This window comes from Lepus europaeus, chromosome 3 (assembly GCF_033115175.1).
Source record: "Lepus europaeus isolate LE1 chromosome 3, mLepTim1.pri, whole genome shotgun sequence".
Classification (NCBI taxonomy): domain Eukaryota; kingdom Metazoa; phylum Chordata; class Mammalia; order Lagomorpha; family Leporidae; genus Lepus; species Lepus europaeus.
The window spans coordinates 10,898,272-10,915,517 of record NC_084829.1 but is presented as its reverse complement, the minus strand read 5'-3'; the positions used below and the strand labels follow the sequence as shown (position 1 = coordinate 10,915,517).

Genomic DNA, 17,246 nt, shown 5'->3' with positions numbered 1-17,246 from the left:
TTCCAGCCTGTGTTTAAGCATTTACTGTATGAATAATATTGTACCTTTTCTTAGTGACTCGCATTTATCCATCTAGGTCTCTATTGCAGTATTAGAACTTAATTAGCCGCATATGCACAGTGCTTTTTAACTCAGGGCATTAGTAAATGTAACTACATGTAATTAAGAGGTGGACTTTTTAGGTGAGAAAGCAAAAATTTAAAGTATTGTAACCAAGGGGACATAGCTACATGGTCCTCTGAGACAGACTGCTCCCAGCCTAGCCATGCGGATCCGAGGCTAACACTTTGAGTGCAGCACTGTTCTGAGTGGGTTCTTGGGTTGCTGTAATTCTCAGAACTTTGACACGTCACCTCCTACAGCTAAATCCTTTTGACCCTTACCACACCCCTTTTGCTCCTTAGTTTCCTGAAATGCCCTCTGCCCATGTTGACAGCCCAGGGGCTGGGAAGATCCGACCAACAGCCTCTCCTCGGGCTGGGCGTTTTCTCTGATCGGTCACTGTCTCCAGGGACTCCTGCTCCCTCTGTCCTTCCCCGGTGCTGCACCTCACTGCGGAGAGCAGTGTTTTCCCTTCCAAGCACCCTGTCCAGCCACTTACAGAGGCTCTCTCTAGGCAGCTACAGCAAAGCCAGCTCTTTGAGAGGGCATCTACCACCAGCTTGAGGATTAGCAGATGGTAATGACAGCTCGCTTGGTGCTCTGGATCCTCGAGTAGGGGCACAGTAACCAGGAGGAGTTCATCTGTGAGTTTCATTCTATGATTGTCCCATAGCTGTGATCTTCACTGGTGCCTAGGAAGACTCTCACCTGCAAACGAGAGTGAACAGTCCTCCTTCCCAGAGGAGTGGCCATTCTTACACTGTACTTTCATAGGTTTCTTTGGACCAACACTGAACAGTTTCATCCACATTCTAATGTACTCCTACTATGGACTTTCTGTGTTTCCATCCATGCACAAGTATCTCTGGTGGAAGAAATACCTCACACAGGCTCAACTGGTAAGTTGCCCCAACATACACCCCTTTAGGGCTTGGAGGAAGGAAAGAAATCTCCATCTCTGTAGAAATCAGAGGCTTGTTTTTCTCTAAAAATGGCCTTTTAAGAATTAAACTTGATGTTTTAAAATGTCCTTTGTAGATGCAGTTAGTGTATAATGGGAAGTTCCTTGTTTTAACTTGCACATTAGTGTAAAAAGTATATTTTAAATCATTTTCAGCAAAATAATCTTCAACATAAGAAAATGGATGGGCAATCTTAGATGCTTCCTAACATAATTTAATCAAAGTTTCTAGGTAGTGGGGCTTCTTCAGCGTTTTGTTTCTGAAAGAGGCCAATTTCAAACGTAACGTGTGCCTGCGGTTTCTGTGTGGTCGGCCTCCGGCTCACGGGCTGCCCTCTCTGCCACCCCCAGGTGCAGTTTGTGCTCACCATCACGCACACCATGAGTGCCGTCGTGAAGCCCTGTGGCTTCCCCTTCGGGTGTCTCATCTTCCAGTCCTCTTACATGATGACCCTGGTCATCCTCTTCTTAAACTTCTATGTTCAGGTACGTGAGTTGCAAACAGTCTGTGGTAAAACTGATTATCAACAAGCAAGCACTACCATAATATTTAAATTGAAATAACCAGAGGTATTTGTAACGTCAAACTTGCATTCCTAACCTTTCTGCCCACATCCTCCTCCTCAATGGATTACCTTGGTTCGTAGTCTAGCAGATATTCTATGAAATATTTTTCATTGCATGCATATACAATTTTATCAAAACTATCAGTAGGCTCTATACACAGTTCTGTTTGCATCAGACATTTGCAGCACCCTGCTACTGAAGTCTGGCAAGTCAGGAAAAGTTTATATGTGAATACAGGGGCTTGTGGAACTTACTATTTAAGAACTGTTCCCGTAGCACCTGTTTTGATGGCATTAGACTCACTACTGGAACAAACCCGGTACCAGAAAGTTGCACTTTTTCTTAATTGACAATTTAAATGTAAGAGAACTCCAAACTGCAATTTCAAAGCTCTTCTGTTACACAAGCACTCGCAGGCCTCAGCTGGTTGTAGATGTAAATTTCTCTCCTTTGTGGACTGGGGAATTGGGAAGCTGCATTAGGAGAGAGAACACACATTTTGAAATTGCATCCAATAGTGCTTTGCTTCTCAGACCAACAGGAAGTACCTCTCCTTTGCTAGTTTTCGTTTGTATAAAATCACCATGGGTCAACTTTCAGCAAAGGACAACTGTGGGTACTGTTGGCAGCTTTTCAGATCTGTCTTTCTGGAAGTGGACGGGCTAGGCTTTGCCTTTGATAAGCATTCCTTTGATGGAGCCAGAGGGCTATAGGCCAGCTGAGGGAGTCGTGTTGGGGCCGGCGTTAAACCTGAAGTGAAGCACAGAGCCCCACAAGTGCAGGCAAGCGCATTCAGAGCTGGGCCCTGCGTGCTCGGTCAAGCTGAGTCTTTGTCCTGGAGTGTGGAACATCTGTCTTGATCCGGCCCGATACCCTTGCTTTTAAAAAGTTGAGAGATCAGGTATTTTGGCAGAATAGGAAGGGTATCCCAAAACCTAGTCAAGCCAGAGTCCCACATAGAAAAACATAATTCAGATGAAAAAGTACTGTTTTTAAACACTGTTCGCGCTCCAAGTGAGAGCTACTGCAGTTCCATAATATACAACCTTTCACTGAAATGCATGTGTTTTCTACCCTGTTTGTATCTTTAATTACAAACATGAATTCTATGCCCTATACATTGATGTCGTTTTAATTATTGCTAACTAAAGAACCCTTTTTTTCCCCCTTTTTCTTCTTTAAATATTCACATCTAATAGACATACCGAAAAAAGCCAAGGAAGAAAGATACGCAAGAGCCACCTGCAGGAAAAGAAGTCAAGAATGGTTTTTCCAAAGCCCTTTTCACGGCAGCTAACGGTGTGATGGACAAGAAAGCACAGTAGAAGTAGAGTAGCAGGAGAAGCCTTCGCCTAACAGATTTCGCTAGTTTTAAAGCAAAGACTGAAATTACAAGTTATACATGTTTTAGCATAAACTAATTTCTTGGCGTTTATAAATCATTTGTACCCAGAATGTATTACTAGATTGCTGTTGGGTTAATCTGTTAGCTGAACGCTTTGGTCAGCACCGCCGTGATGCTGACTCTGTAGACCTCAGAACAGGTGCAACTTCCACCACACAGACACGAAGCCGGGACACACGCGGCACTGTTTTATACGGCACATCTTCCAATAAAGAGTTTTGTTCAGATTAAAATGTTGAAAACAAAATGTTAATTCTAAACACAGGGTATGTTCTAATCTACATTAAGCAATAATTGCCAGTGCACAAAGTAAACAGTCCATTTGTTCCTTTAGGAATTAACCCCAGAATATATTAAAATAGGATCATAAACAGAAGAGAAAATAGATCAAAACATCTGTGTTAAGCCAGAGTCTTGTCTGTCGAATTCCTTCACCTACTCCTGATTCCAAACCTCAGAGACGTGGTAATGAAATTTGTCATTTCTTTTCAAGATTTGTGATTTTAAGAAGAAAACTTCTGCCAACTCCTCATAACTCAGGGGCCTTGAATAGGAGTTGTTCCTCAGTGTTAGTCTGGTTTCCTTCATTATTCATATAGTCACGTCTGCCTCCCTCGTCGGTTAGGCAAGGCAAGTAAAGACACCAGGCCCCAGACTGAGAGCCCCACTGAGATCTGTGAATAGGACTGGGATCTATCCGCCCTTCTACTTAGAGTGTGCACACCACTGGATTATGTGCAAGTCAGAATGAACAGCAGTGGGGATAAAATCGACACTGAATTTGTCAGCCGTTTCTTGTGAGCCTACTTCTGAATATTATCCCAGAGACCTACCATCAGCCTCTGCAGGGTGAGGTTTTGCACACCGTGGGCTGGTGCTGAGCCCCAGTGAACCGGCCCGTCCCTGCTCAGACCCTGCGCTCTGAGAAGCACAAAGGCATTAATGAGTATTTCCTCTTCTCCCCAGAGGAGGACAGTTACTCACTGTTACAGTGTACCAAGACTGGAAGCGGTATTTTCTGAAGCTTAGAGGAAGAATAATTTATACCCTGGAAAACAAAACTTGCCAGTGTTAACCCTGATTCATGACGGGCATTTCACCACTGCCCTAGCGTATCACAGTGCAGAAGGCCTTTCTGTCCCCTTTTGCCCTTCGCCCCCACCCCCGAGTGGTAATTCTAAAGTGATTTTCTCTGTTAAGCCAGTGAACACTGGCTTTTTAAAGCTTTTATTTCATGTAAACTCCCAAGATTCTGGCCTGTGTTCCGGAAGGTGCCTAACACTTGCTGTCGTCTTCCAGGTCAGCGCAGGGTGTACTGTGACCTCCTCGGGGTTTGTGGGCTGGGCCAGACTTGTTGAACACACATCTCCCTGTCTGATGCCCACTTCCTCTTTCTAAAATGGCATTGCTCTAGGGTGCTCAGTCTCTACTCCATCACCTCCTGTGTTCAAAGTTTTGTTCTCTCCCAGGAATTTTAAAACAAGATGTGACTACTCACAAATCGGACTAGAGATAAAGTCTTTTGGAGAAACTGAACTCAAGTTTAATACTGGGCCTTCAGTCTATCACCAGCATGCACCCCAGGCCAACAGGAGACTCAGAAGGCAGACATCACTGGTCATTGTTCTTCAATGAGGCCCACAGCCTTACCTGTCATCGGGAGGTTTCCATGGGCTTCGAACCTGTAGAGCAAGGGGCAGCCTTCAGCTAACTGACCCGAGTCAGCCAGCTGTTAAGTACTTGACAGCCTGAAACCCTCACATCAAAGTGGGACACTCTGGCGTTAGCTTGAAAGCATAAACTACCCCGGATTTAATTAGGGGTTTCAGGATGCTGTTTCCAATGTGTTCTTTAATTCTAGTAAAGCTTAAGACACTGGGAGCCTTAAACCACTCAAGGGCTGATTAAAAGGTACACTGAGCTCTGAAAGCCACAAATGTTGAATCAGGTACGAACATGTCAACCTGTTGCCTTGTGTTAGAACTTCAAAAAAATGAAATTTTCACTTCGTGATCTTCCTAAGACAAAACTATATAAAAATTGAGATCTTTATAATCTGTTCATGGACAAAAAAAAAATGGAAGCTGTTTTCCCAAATCTCCTCTAAGATGAGTGACAACACTTAATGTTCTACTGTGTATCTATTAGTAATCTCCCCAATTTGTACACTAACAGTGTATTTACCAAATGGAATTAAACGTAGAGGAGACGGTCCTCCCCACTTCAGAGAGGTGCTGCCTACTTTTATTTAAGGCAAGATAGTACTGTGACAGGCAGCCTTTTCTACCTAAGACCATTCTAATTCTGCTATTACCATGCAGTTTTAACATTTCGGGGGCTTCCTTATTTGGAAAATGAGGATGTTATTTTTTTTTTTTAAATAGTGAAGAACACAGTATCATGATTGGGTAGACAGGGAGGCAGGAGAAGCCATTTTTCTTTGTAGATAAAAAGCATTCTGTATAATTGTATAATAAACTGATTTTTACACAAAAGCAAAGCATGTCACAATTTTTCTTACTTGGTTCAAGCAAGTTGTGTGCCTGATATTCTAAGTGACCTATCAGGGATTTTCACAAACAATAAAGCAACATCTTAACAATTTTAGCTGTTTCATTCTTCATTTCAAAGAGCAATGAGCATTATTTAGTATTCATATACCAGGTTATGCTATTTCAGAAAACGGTGATTCAGAAGAATGTAAGACCAGTGAGGTAAGCAGAGGATACAAAGGCTGTAACAAATACTAGCTAGAATAACCCAGAGATACTGGATTGACTTGAGGAGAAAATACTAGGCAAAGATAATTGTGCAGTGTCTGAGACCTGGGACTCCCCAGCTGGGCAGAGCAGTGGCCATCACAGCTGGGAAGTGGGGCTATGAGTGAGTCGACTAGGCTGAAGTCAAGGGCATGGGGCAGGATCACAGGTGGGCATTTTATCACCGTGGAAAGGAGAGTTTCATATGCAATATCAAGGATACATAGGCACAGGTTCCTGGGAAAATGACCAAGAATGTGCTTAGCCTGGTTAGGAAGTTGCATAGATTCCTGGGTAGCAGTAGGCATGGAGCAGGATATATTAAGGAAAGGGGGAGTGAGGGGTGCCATTTCGCCTGACTGGGAGCTAGATTCAGGTTTTACAGAGCCTGCTGAGGGCAGAGCAAGAGGTTCTAGCGGTTGTCACCCCACAGAGAAGTTGAACAGCTCTTTGTGCACCAAGCCACCTTCTCAAGAGCTAACAATGCCAGCTGGAATCAGTGCTTGGTTTATAGAATAATAATAAAAACTCACCGAAGAAAGCATAAAGTTCAGTGATACCAGCATCACCCTACCCTAGTTGTGAGTGCACTGTGGAGATATTAATCCTTTGCTTGGGAAAGAGGAAATTACTTTTGGAACTTTAGAGTTTGATACCCAGTACCAGCCCTGCTACAGTGAAACCCAGGCCCCCACAGTCCCTGTCCCAGCCCCAGGTCAGTACCTGAAGACTGAGCCCTTTTTAGACCCTTGTTAACCAATGGCCAAGGGATTGCCTGCACTACCCCTACCCCAACCCCAGCAGGCAGCAGAGCAAGACTGGCCACTGGGGAATAAGGTTAGGAAGTGAGTTTAGTGCAGGACCTACTGCAGTGACTCAGCACCAGATAAGACCCAAGGGCCTCTGTTCCCAGGCCAGTGCTGATACAGCCTCTACAGCTGAACTGGTGTCGGGTAGAAACTTGCATCCCTGTGAGATGGGCTTGTACAGTCCTGAATCACTTCCAGTCTCATGTGGGCCTAGCTTTCACCCACAGCACTGCACAGGGCCTGGTGACTGGGAGATCCAGGTGTGACTCAGTTTTAGTTCCAGACTTCACAGCCAAAGGACTGCCTCCACCACCATCCACCAACCTCACACAGCAGGGGTAAGGCTTCAACCACAGTGAAGTGGAATGGGAAGGTGAGCCCAGGGCTTTAAGTTTGGTGCCAGTCATGCTATGGTGAGACCCAGTACCAGATAAAGTCCTGAGGCCAGGACTGCCAGACAAACTATAAACCTGCCTGAGATGGACTTCTATTTCAGCCTGCACGATCACTGGCCTATGTAGGCCTGGCAGACACCCACACGACAGCACGGGCACCATGGCTGCAAGACTGAGGTTCAACTCAGTGTCAGCCTAAGCAGCCAAAACACTGTCTTCACCACCCAACCCCCAACCTTGGGCAGACAGCAAGGAGCAAGACCACTGGGGAGCAGGGCACAGGAGTGAGCACAGGACTGTGCTTTGACACTTGATGCTGGGCCGTAAAACCCCTCACTGGGCAGATCCTAGTAGTCCCTGTCCCTAAGTCAGCGCCTGAACATGGAGCCTCTGGGCCTTCCCTGGTGCCAAGTGTGGACTCGTATCACAACCAGTGTAACCTGTGGCTGGCTGCAGTGGCCTCAGGCCATGAGTCCACCTCAATGGCAGACAGCCCATGGCAACATGGACCATGCTTCAGTGGCCATGGCAATGATTGTGACATCAGTGGTCATAGGACTGCTTACCCCATTCCTACCCCAACCTTAGCATATTATGGAAAGGGTAACTTTTGAGGGGAAGAAAAGGTAAGGGGTACTAAGACATGGCACAGAAGCCTGGGGCTGGTGCCATGGGACTGCATGCACCTCAGCCTGGCTGGGCCAGTGATGATGGCAACTCTGGCCATGTGCCTGCCACCACAGGGCCTTTAAGCTACCCTCTGGGACTCCAGACTCACACTCCCATGGCCACAGCCACCAATGAATGACTCAAAGTAAAAAGAGATTGAAGAAATTCCTGATAAAGAATTCAAACTAATGATTATAAGGATACTCAGTGACATGCAAGAGAATACAGAGAATTGAACCACATCAACAAAATATATAATATGAATGGCAAATTCATCAAAAAGAAATCTTGAAAAAGAACCAGACAAAAATTTTGGAAATATGGGGCCAGCATTGTGGTACAGGGCATTAAGTTGCTGCTTGTCGGGATACACAGCAGACTCATAGAATGGCAGATGTCCTAAATACCACTCTGGCCTCAGAATCAGCCCTTAAGGCATTTGGATCTGCCTGAAGAGCCCATGAGAGTATTTTAGGCATGGAAAGCCTAGACACTCTGGGAAAAAAAAAAAAGAAGACCTAAATGAAAGATTTCTGCAAGTGAGATCCCAGTGGAAAGAACGGGACCATCAAAGAAGGAGGTACCTTTCTCTGAAGGGAGTTGAGAACTTCCACTTTGACTATGACCCTGTCAGAATAAGATCGAAGTTGGTGAACTCAAAAGGCTTCCATAGCCTTGGCAACTCATGACTAGAGCCTAGGGAGATTACTGACATTACTGACGCCATAAACAAGAGTGTCAACTTGTTAAGTCAACAACAGGAGTCACTGTGTCCTTACTCCTCATGTGGGATCTGTCTTTAATGTGTTGTCCAATGTGAAGTAATGCTATAACTAGTACTGAAACAGCATTTTACACTTTGTGTTTCTGTGTGGGTGCAAACTGATGAAATCTTTACTTAATATATACTGAATCGATCTTCTGTATATAAAAATAAATGAAAAGGAATCTTGATGTGAATGGAATGGGAGAGGGAGCGGGAGATGGGAGGGGTGCGAGTGGGAGGGAAATTATGGGGGGGGGCATTATAATCCATAAACTGTACTTGGAAATTTATATTTACTAAATAAAAGTTAAAAAAAGAAGTTGCTGCTTGTGACACTTGCAACCCATAACAGTACCAGTTTGAGAGCCACGTAACCAATTACAATCCAGTTCCTTTATAATGCACTTGGGAAAGCAGACGGTGGTGCAAGTATTTTGGTCCCTTCCACCTTTTTAGTCTCCTGGCCGACCCCAGCCATTGTGGCCATTTGGGGAGTGGAGCAGTGGACAGAAGATCAATCTCTCCTCCTCTCCTTCCTGCCACTGCCCTTAAAATACAGAGATTTTTATTTTTAATTTTGGAAGAACTCAAGTCAAATAAAAAAATGCATTGAAAGCCTTAGGAACAAGTTACATCGAGAAGAAGAAAGAATATCTAAGCTTGAAGACAGGTTTTTTTGAGATGCCCCAAACAAAAAAAGCGAAGACAGCTTTTGGGACATTTAGAGCACCATTAAATGAACAAATATTCAGATTTAGGGACTCTGAAGGAGAGAAGAGTAAATGCATAGGAAACCCTCTCAAAGAAATAACAGCTGGAAATTTCCTCAACCTGGAGAAAGATAGTGGGCATTTTATTACAAGAGGCCTTATAGACATGACCAGAAAAGATCCTCACTACAGCTTATCATAGTCAGTCTCACAAGAACAGCATCGAGAGAGACTTCTAGAATCTATAAGAGACAAGCACCAAGTCATCTCTAAGGGAGCCCCCATGAGGCTAATAGATTCTTCAACAGAAACCTCACAGTCTAGGAGGGAATGGAATGATGTATTACAAGTTCTGGAAGAAAAATCTGCCACCAAGAATATTATACCTAGCAAGGCTATCTTTCATAAATGGAGAATGAAGACTCTGAATCAAGCAAAAGCTGAGGGAATTCATCACCAGCAGACTGACCTTACAAAAAGTTAAGGGAATCCTATGTACAGAAACCAAAGATGAACACCATCATGAAAACGTGTGAAACTATAAAACCCACTAGAAAAAAAGATATTCAAAATGAACAGTTGTTAAGTGACTGAGTAAATTGTTATCAATAATAACCCTGAATAAATGGACTGAATTTCCCAAATAATATTTAATTATTTAAATATTAAATTAATTATTTAAATATTAAAATGGCTGGGTAGATAAAAATAAAAGACCAAACAATATGCTGCCTAGAAGCAACTCACCTCACCAGTAAAGACATACACAGACTAAAAGTATGGAGAAAATATATTCCATGGACACAGAAACCCAAAGTGAGCAGGAGTAGCTATACTTGTGTAGACAACGGAGACTTTGAGAAAACACTGTAAAAAGTGAGACAGAAGGTCATTAGATAATGATCCAGGGATCAATTCAGCAAGACAGGCTGATTGTAAATGCATATGTATCTAATACTGGAACATTTGATTTTATGAAAAAAAGTATTAAATCAAAAGGAAACAGTAAATTCCAATACAGTGCCAAGTGGAGGACCTCAATGCATTTTTATCAATGAATAAATCTTCCAGATCAAAAGCAACAAAAAGAAAAAAAAATCAGAGTTAAACCATACTTTGTATCAAATGGAACAGACATTTAGAAAAGTGTTCATTCAACAGCTACAGAATACACATTTTTTCGTTAGTACACATTCTCAAAGATAGATTATACAAAAGGCTACAGAACAAGTCTCAAAAATTAAAAATCAAAATCATCATATCGTGCATCTTTTATGACTAAAATGGAATAAAACTAGAAACAACAAAAAAGCAGCTTTAGGAATTACAGACACTGAACATGCTTCTGAATGAACAATGGGTCACTGAAGAAATAAATATGGAAATTAATAAATTCCTTGAAACAAAAAGGGAAATGTAAAACTTACAGGATATAGCAAAAGCAGTACCAACAAGGGAATATATAACAATTAGAAATAAGCACTGATTAAAAAAATAGATATATCAAATAAGCAACCAAACTACACATCTCAAGATCTAGACAAGCATGAACAAACCAAACTCAGTTAGTAGGAAGAAATAACAAAGATCAGAGCAGAAATAAATTAGAGTATAAAAAAGACAAAAGATCAATGATTTGTTTTTTTTGAAAACAGTTAACAAAATTGATAAACCTTTAGCCAAACAAGAAAAAAAAAAAAGACTCACATGGATAAAAACCAGATGGAAAAGGAAATATGACAATTGAACCACAGAATTAAAATTTTCATTAGTGATACTATGAACAAATATACATCAAATCAGAAAAGCTAGATGAAATGAGTCAATTTCTGAAGACACGTAATGTACAAAAATGAACCATAACGACATAGAAACCTAAACTAATAATAAATAATGAGATTAAATCAGTAATAAAAAGGCTTCCAACTAAGAAAAGCCTGGATTCATATAGTGTCACTGCTGAATTCTAACCAACCTTTTAAGGAAGAATCTAAACCAAATATTTTCAAACTATTCCAAAAAAACTGAGAAAGAATGAACTCATCCAAACTCATTCCACAAGGCCAGCTTTGACTGGATCCAAAACCAGACAAGCATGCAACAAAAAAGAAAATTATAGATGAATATCCCCGATAAACATACAGGCAAATATTCTCAAAAAATACTAGCAAACAGTCTAACAACACATCTAAAAGACTACTCACCATGTTCAGGTGGAATTAATCCCAGAGATAGATGGTTCACCTTATGCAAATCAATATATATAATACACTATATGCACAGAACAAAGGATAAAAATCACATCAATAGATGCAAAATATCATTTCATAAAATTCAATACTCATGATAAAAAATAAAACCATAACAAATTAGGTATAGAAGGAACATACTTCAACAATATGAAGACTATATATAACAAGCTACAACTAACATCACATTGAATAGGAAAAGCTGAAAATTTTTTTCTCTAAGATCATGAGCTTGTTCAACATAGTACTGGAGGGGCTGGCATTGTGGCATGGTAGGCTAAGCCTCCACCTGTGGCTCTGGCGTCCCACATAGGCACTAGTTCTAGTCCTGGCTGCTGCTCTTCTAATCCAGCTCTCTGTTATGGCCTGGGAAAGCAGTGGAAGCTGGCCCAAGTGCTTGGATCCCCACACTCATGTAGGAGACCTGGGCCGGCTCCGCAGCTCACTTGGCTAATCCTCCGTCTGCGGCGCCAGCAACGCGGGTTCTAGCCCTGATCGGGGCGTCGGATTCTGTCCCAGTTGCTCCTCTTCCAGTCCAGCTCTCTGCTCTGGCCTGGGAGGGCAGTGGAGGATGGCCCAAGTGCTTGGGCCTGTACCCGCATGGGAGACCAGGAGAAGCACCTGGCTCCTGGCTTCGGATCGGCGCAGCACCTTTCTGTCTGCCCATTATATTTGTCATAGAATTAGAAAAACAATCCTATATCAGGTAAAACCACCACCGGCTTTACCATTGGGCTCCGGTTTGAGTCCTGGCTGCTCCACTTTTTTTTTTTTTTTTGACAGGCAGAGTGGACAGTGAGAGAGAGAGAGACAGAGAGAAAGGTCTTCCTTTGCCGTTGGTTCACCCTCCAATGGCCGCCGCAGCCAGCGCACCGCACTGATCCGAAGCCAGAAGCCAGGTGCTTCTCCTGGTCTCCCATGGGGTGCAGGCCCCAAGGACGTGGGCCATCCTCCACTGCACTCCCAGGCCATAGCAGAGAGCTGGCCTGGAAGAGGGGCAACTGGGACAGAATCCGGCGCCCCAACCGGGACTAGAACCCAGTGTGCCGGCGCCACAAGGCGGAGGATTAGCCTGTTGAGCCATGGCGCCGGCCTGGCTGCTCCACTTCTAATCCAGCTCTCTGCTATGGCCTGGGAGAGCAGGAGAAGATGGTCCAAGTCCTTGGGCCCCTGCTTGTATCAGAGACCCAGAAGAAACTCCTGGCTTTGGATCAGCACAGCTCCAGCTGTTATGGCCAATTGGGGAGTAAACCAACAGATGGAAGACCTTTCTCACTCTCTCTTTCTCTCTCTCTGCCCTCCTTCTCTATGTAAATCTGACTTTAAAATAAATAAATAAATTTTTTTTTAAAAAAAGAAAAAAAGATGCTGAAATTCGTGGAAACACAGGAGATAGCTAAAGCAATCTTATACAACAAATACAAAGCTGGAGTCCTCATAATATCAGATTTCAAGACATACTACCGGGAAGTTATAATCAGAACAGCCTGTTACTGGTACAAAAGCAGATAGATAGACCAATGGAACAGAATAGAAATACCAGAAATCAACCCACACATCTACAACCAACTTGTCTTTGGCAAAGGAGCTAAAATCAATCCCTAGAGCAAGGACAGTCTCTTCAATCAATGGTGCTGGTAAAACTAGATCTTCATATGCAGTGTGAAGCAAAACCCCTACCTTACACCTTACACAGAACTCCACTCCAAATAGATTGAAGAACCAAATCTATGACTCAATCCCATCAAATTATCAGAGAACATTGGGGGAAACCCTGCAACACATTGGCAAAGGCAAAAGAGTTCTTGAAAGAGAGTCCAGGAGCACAATCAAAGCCAAAATTGACAAATGTGATCATCAGATTGAGAGGATTCTGTACTACCAAAGAACAGGAAAGTGAAGAATGGGAAGAATTGTTTGCAAATTATGCAACTGATAAAGGGTTATTAACCTGAATATATAAAGAGATCAGAAACTGAACAACAAAACAAACAATCCAGTTAAGAAATTGGCAGAGGACTTAAACAGACATTTTTCAAAAGAGGAAATCCAAATGGCCAACAGACACATGAAAAAATGCTTTAGATCACAAGCCATCAGGGAAATGCAAATCAAAACCACAATGAGGTTTCACCTTACCCCCCGTTAGAATGGCTCTCATACAGAAATCAACAAATGCTGGCAAGGATGGGACAAAAATGTACCCTAATCCACTCTTGGTGGGAGTGTAAACTTGTTCAGCTATTGTGGAAGACACTATGGAGATAGGTCAGAAATCTGAATGTAGACCTACCATATGACCCAGCCATCCCACTCCTGGGAATTTACCCAAGGGAAATGAAGTCAGCATATGAAAGAGTGATCTGTACCCCTATGTTTATTGCAGCTCAATTCACAATAGCTAAGATACAGAATGAACCCAAATGCCCATTAACTGAAGACTGGGTAAAGAAATTATGGAATATTTACATCATGGAATACTACACAGCAGTAAAAAAAATGAAATCCAGTGTTTACAACAAAATAGATGAAGCTGGAAACACCATACTTAGTGAAATAAGCCAATCTCAAAAGGACAAATTCCCTATGTTCTCCCCGATCTGTGTTAATAGAGCACCTAAAAGGTAGACACTTTGAGAAGCAATAACTTTGAACATCCTGTGTCTCGATTATTGAGGAACATTTTTTTCATACTATTTGTTGAACATTTTACTTAACATAATTAATCATGTGTATGAAGTTAATTGAAGATAGATCTTGGTAAAAAAAAAAAAAGAGAGAGAGAAGGAATGAGAGAGAGGAGTAAGAGGAGTGGGAGTGTGAGTGGGAGGGTGGGCATGATGGGAAGAATCACCATGCTCCTAAAGTTGTAATTATGAAGTGCATGAAGTTTGTAACTGTAAAGTTGTATAGTTCTGCATACATTCCTACTGACTTACTCCAAAATGTAAAGTTTATAAACTTGTCAGGAACCCCAAATTCCCTTAAACTGGGTGGTAAAAATAGCATTTTGTTAAAGTGATTATATAGATAGGATTAAGTGTTAAAGTGATCATATAGGTAGGATTAAGTGTCTGGTGGTAATAGAATTAAAAAGGAGTGAGTGCTCCAACATGGGAAGCAGTCCATACAGCAGACTTATGGAATGACAATTGCTTTAAATAGCACTCTGACCTCAGAGTCAGCCATTAAAGCATTCTGGTCTGGCTGAAAAACCCAGGGGAACATTTGAGTCATGGAAAGCCAAGACACTACTGCCAAAAATGTCCTACATGAAGGACCTCAGTGGTTGAGACCCCAATGGAAAGAAGGGGCCATCAAAGAAGGATGTACTTTCCTCTGAAGGGAGAAGAGAACTTTGCTTATGGCCTTGTCAAAATACTGACAGAGTTTGTGGATTCAAGTCTCCCATAGCCTAGGCAGCTCATGTCAAGAGCTTCGGGTGATCACTGATGTCATACATAAGAGTGTTAATTGTAAAATTAACAATAGGAGTCAACTCGTGCAGGACCTCTGTCCCCAAAAAAGTTGTATTATGAGAGTTAACAGTAAAACTTTTTCTCAAATATTTTAGTGTATTAAATGGAGGATATTCTTATGTCTCATAAGTTTTAGTTAAACCTAAGTGTCCAACTCCATTGCTTTTTTCTTAGGTGCTTTCTTAATAATGATAAAACTTGTTCTCAAGAACTTACTTTCTTTTAATGTGTTAAATGGAGGATATTCTTATGTCTCAAAAAAGAGAAAATACTTCTCTGAAATAAAAAAGAGCAAAAGTGTTTAAGCTTGTTACATATCTTTGGGCTTTATGTTCAATTTTTAGTTTCAGATTACTTGGCTGTGGTACCTTCATTAAAACTGAACATCTTATCTATCCAAAAGTGAAATAATTTCCCCAGCATCAGCAGTGAGTGACCTAAGTCACACATTGACTGACCCGAGAGTGAATATAAAGAAAAATGATGTTAATATTGACCAAATACCTCCTTTATTACACTTGAAATAGAAAGAAATGCAAAATAAATTATATGCAAAATTCTCCTTACATATAAGCCAGTTTTCAGAATCTAACTTCAAAGAATGGTATTGATTGGAATTTTCTTGTCAAGTTTCCCGACATGAAAAGGACCCAAATTCTCAGCTTTATGCATCTGTTTCACCTTTTTGATTCTTTCTTTGATGATTTAAATCTCACGTATTTCCATATGCATAAAGGTATTTTTGCACAAGGCTAAAATAATTGAAAATAAATCTTAGTAAAAAATAAGAATGGGAATAAGCAAGGGAGGAGGAAGAAGGGTGAGAGAGGGGGTGGAGGCCGGATATGGTGCAAAGAATCCTCATCATCCTGAAGTTGTAATTATGAAATATATGTTTGTATTCCTTAAATAAAAGGTTTTTGTGGGGAAAAAGAAGTTTGCACGCCACAACGGAAACAATCAACAGAGTGAAGTGAAAACCATCAGGAAAAAACATTTTCAAACTGTTAATCACACAAATGATCAATATCCAGAATATATAAGTAGCTCAAAAACTCACCATAATAAAAAAGTCCAGTTAAGAAATAGGCAAATATTCTGAACAGATATTTGGCAAAAGAAGAAATACCATCTGCCAACAAATGAATGAGAAAATGTTCAATATCAGTATCCATCATGGAAATGCAAATCAGGACCACCATGAGAGATCACCTCACTCCAGTTAGAATGGCCACTGAAAAAGACAACAACAATGAGTCCTGGTGAGGATGCGGAGGAAAGGGAAGCCCAGTACACTGCTGGTGGGATTGCAAATTAGGACACCATTAAGTAGAAAAGTATGGAAGTTCCTCCAAAAACTGAAAACAGAATTACCATATTTTCCAACTAACCCACTCTGTCTGAGGAAATGGATTCAGCATAGCACAGACACCTACACGCCCATGCTCATTGCAACGCAGTTCATAATAGCAAAGATCTAGAATCAACCTAGGTATCCACTGATGGATGAATGGACGAGCAGAGTGTGGTATATTGTACAAAATATTATTCAGCCATTAAAAATAACAAAATCCTATCACTTGCCACAACAACAACAACAAAAATGAATGGAATGTGAGGTTGTTATAAGTGAAAAAAGCCAGAAACAGAAAGACCAATATAACATTCTCTCTTGTGGGGAAGTTTTTAAAAAGTTGATCTGATGGGGCCGGAGCTGTGGCATAATGGGTTAACACCCTGGCCTGGAGCGCCGGCATCCCATATGGGCACCGGCTCAAGACCCGGCTGCTCCACTTCCAATCCAGCTCTCTGCTATGGCCTGGGAAGGCAGTAGAAGATGGCCCAAGTCCTTGGGCCCCTGCACCTGCAGGAGAGACTGGGAAGAAGCTCCTGGCTCCGGATCGGCACAGCCCCAGCCGTTGTGGCTAATTGGGGAATGAAACATCGGATAGAAGACCTCTCTCTCTGCCTCTCCTCTCTCTGTGTAACTCTTTCAAATAAATAAATCTTTAAAAAAAAAAAAGTTGATCTGAACTAAGTTCTGTGATTATTGGAGGCCGGAAAGGGTGAGGGAGGGGCAAAGAGGGTAGAGAGAAGCTGGATCAGGGGCCCTAAAACACAGGTTAGACACAAGTACTAAGTTCTAGTGTTCCACGCATGGCAGGGTGACCACTCTCCACGTTATACTATATCCTGCAGAAGGAACTGGAAAGGAGCTGGTTGGCTCCCAACATTAAAAAAAAAAAAAAAAAGGAAATGGGGCTGGGGCTGTGGCACAGTAGGCTACGCCTCCACCTGTGGCACCAGAATTCCATATGGGTGCTGGTTCACGTCCCAGCTGCTCCTTTTCCTATCCAGCTCTCTGCTTCTGGCCT

At 42.0% G+C, this 17,246-nt stretch overlaps 2 protein-coding genes across 2 annotated transcripts in view; one reads left to right on the top strand and one right to left on the bottom strand.

The window, feature by feature from the left end:
- The window catches only part of ELOVL2 (ELOVL fatty acid elongase 2), a 61,913-nt gene extending 56,296 nt beyond the window's left edge, over positions 1 to 5,617 (top strand). Inside the window, exons 6-8 of the mRNA XM_062187330.1 lie at positions 877 to 1,001; positions 1,415 to 1,549; positions 2,830 to 5,617. Of these exons, the coding sequence (XP_062043314.1) occupies positions 877 to 1,001; positions 1,415 to 1,549; positions 2,830 to 2,955 (386 nt within the window). The 3' untranslated portion in view covers positions 2,956 to 5,617. The remainder of the gene's footprint in view (positions 1 to 876; positions 1,002 to 1,414; positions 1,550 to 2,829) is intronic.
- SYCP2L (synaptonemal complex protein 2 like) overlaps positions 4,654 to 17,246 on the bottom strand; it is a 192,242-nt gene continuing 179,649 nt past the window's right edge. Inside the window, exon 29 of the mRNA XM_062187104.1 lies at positions 4,654 to 4,717. Within this exon, the coding sequence (XP_062043088.1) occupies positions 4,654 to 4,717 (64 nt within the window). The remainder of the gene's footprint in view (positions 4,718 to 17,246) is intronic.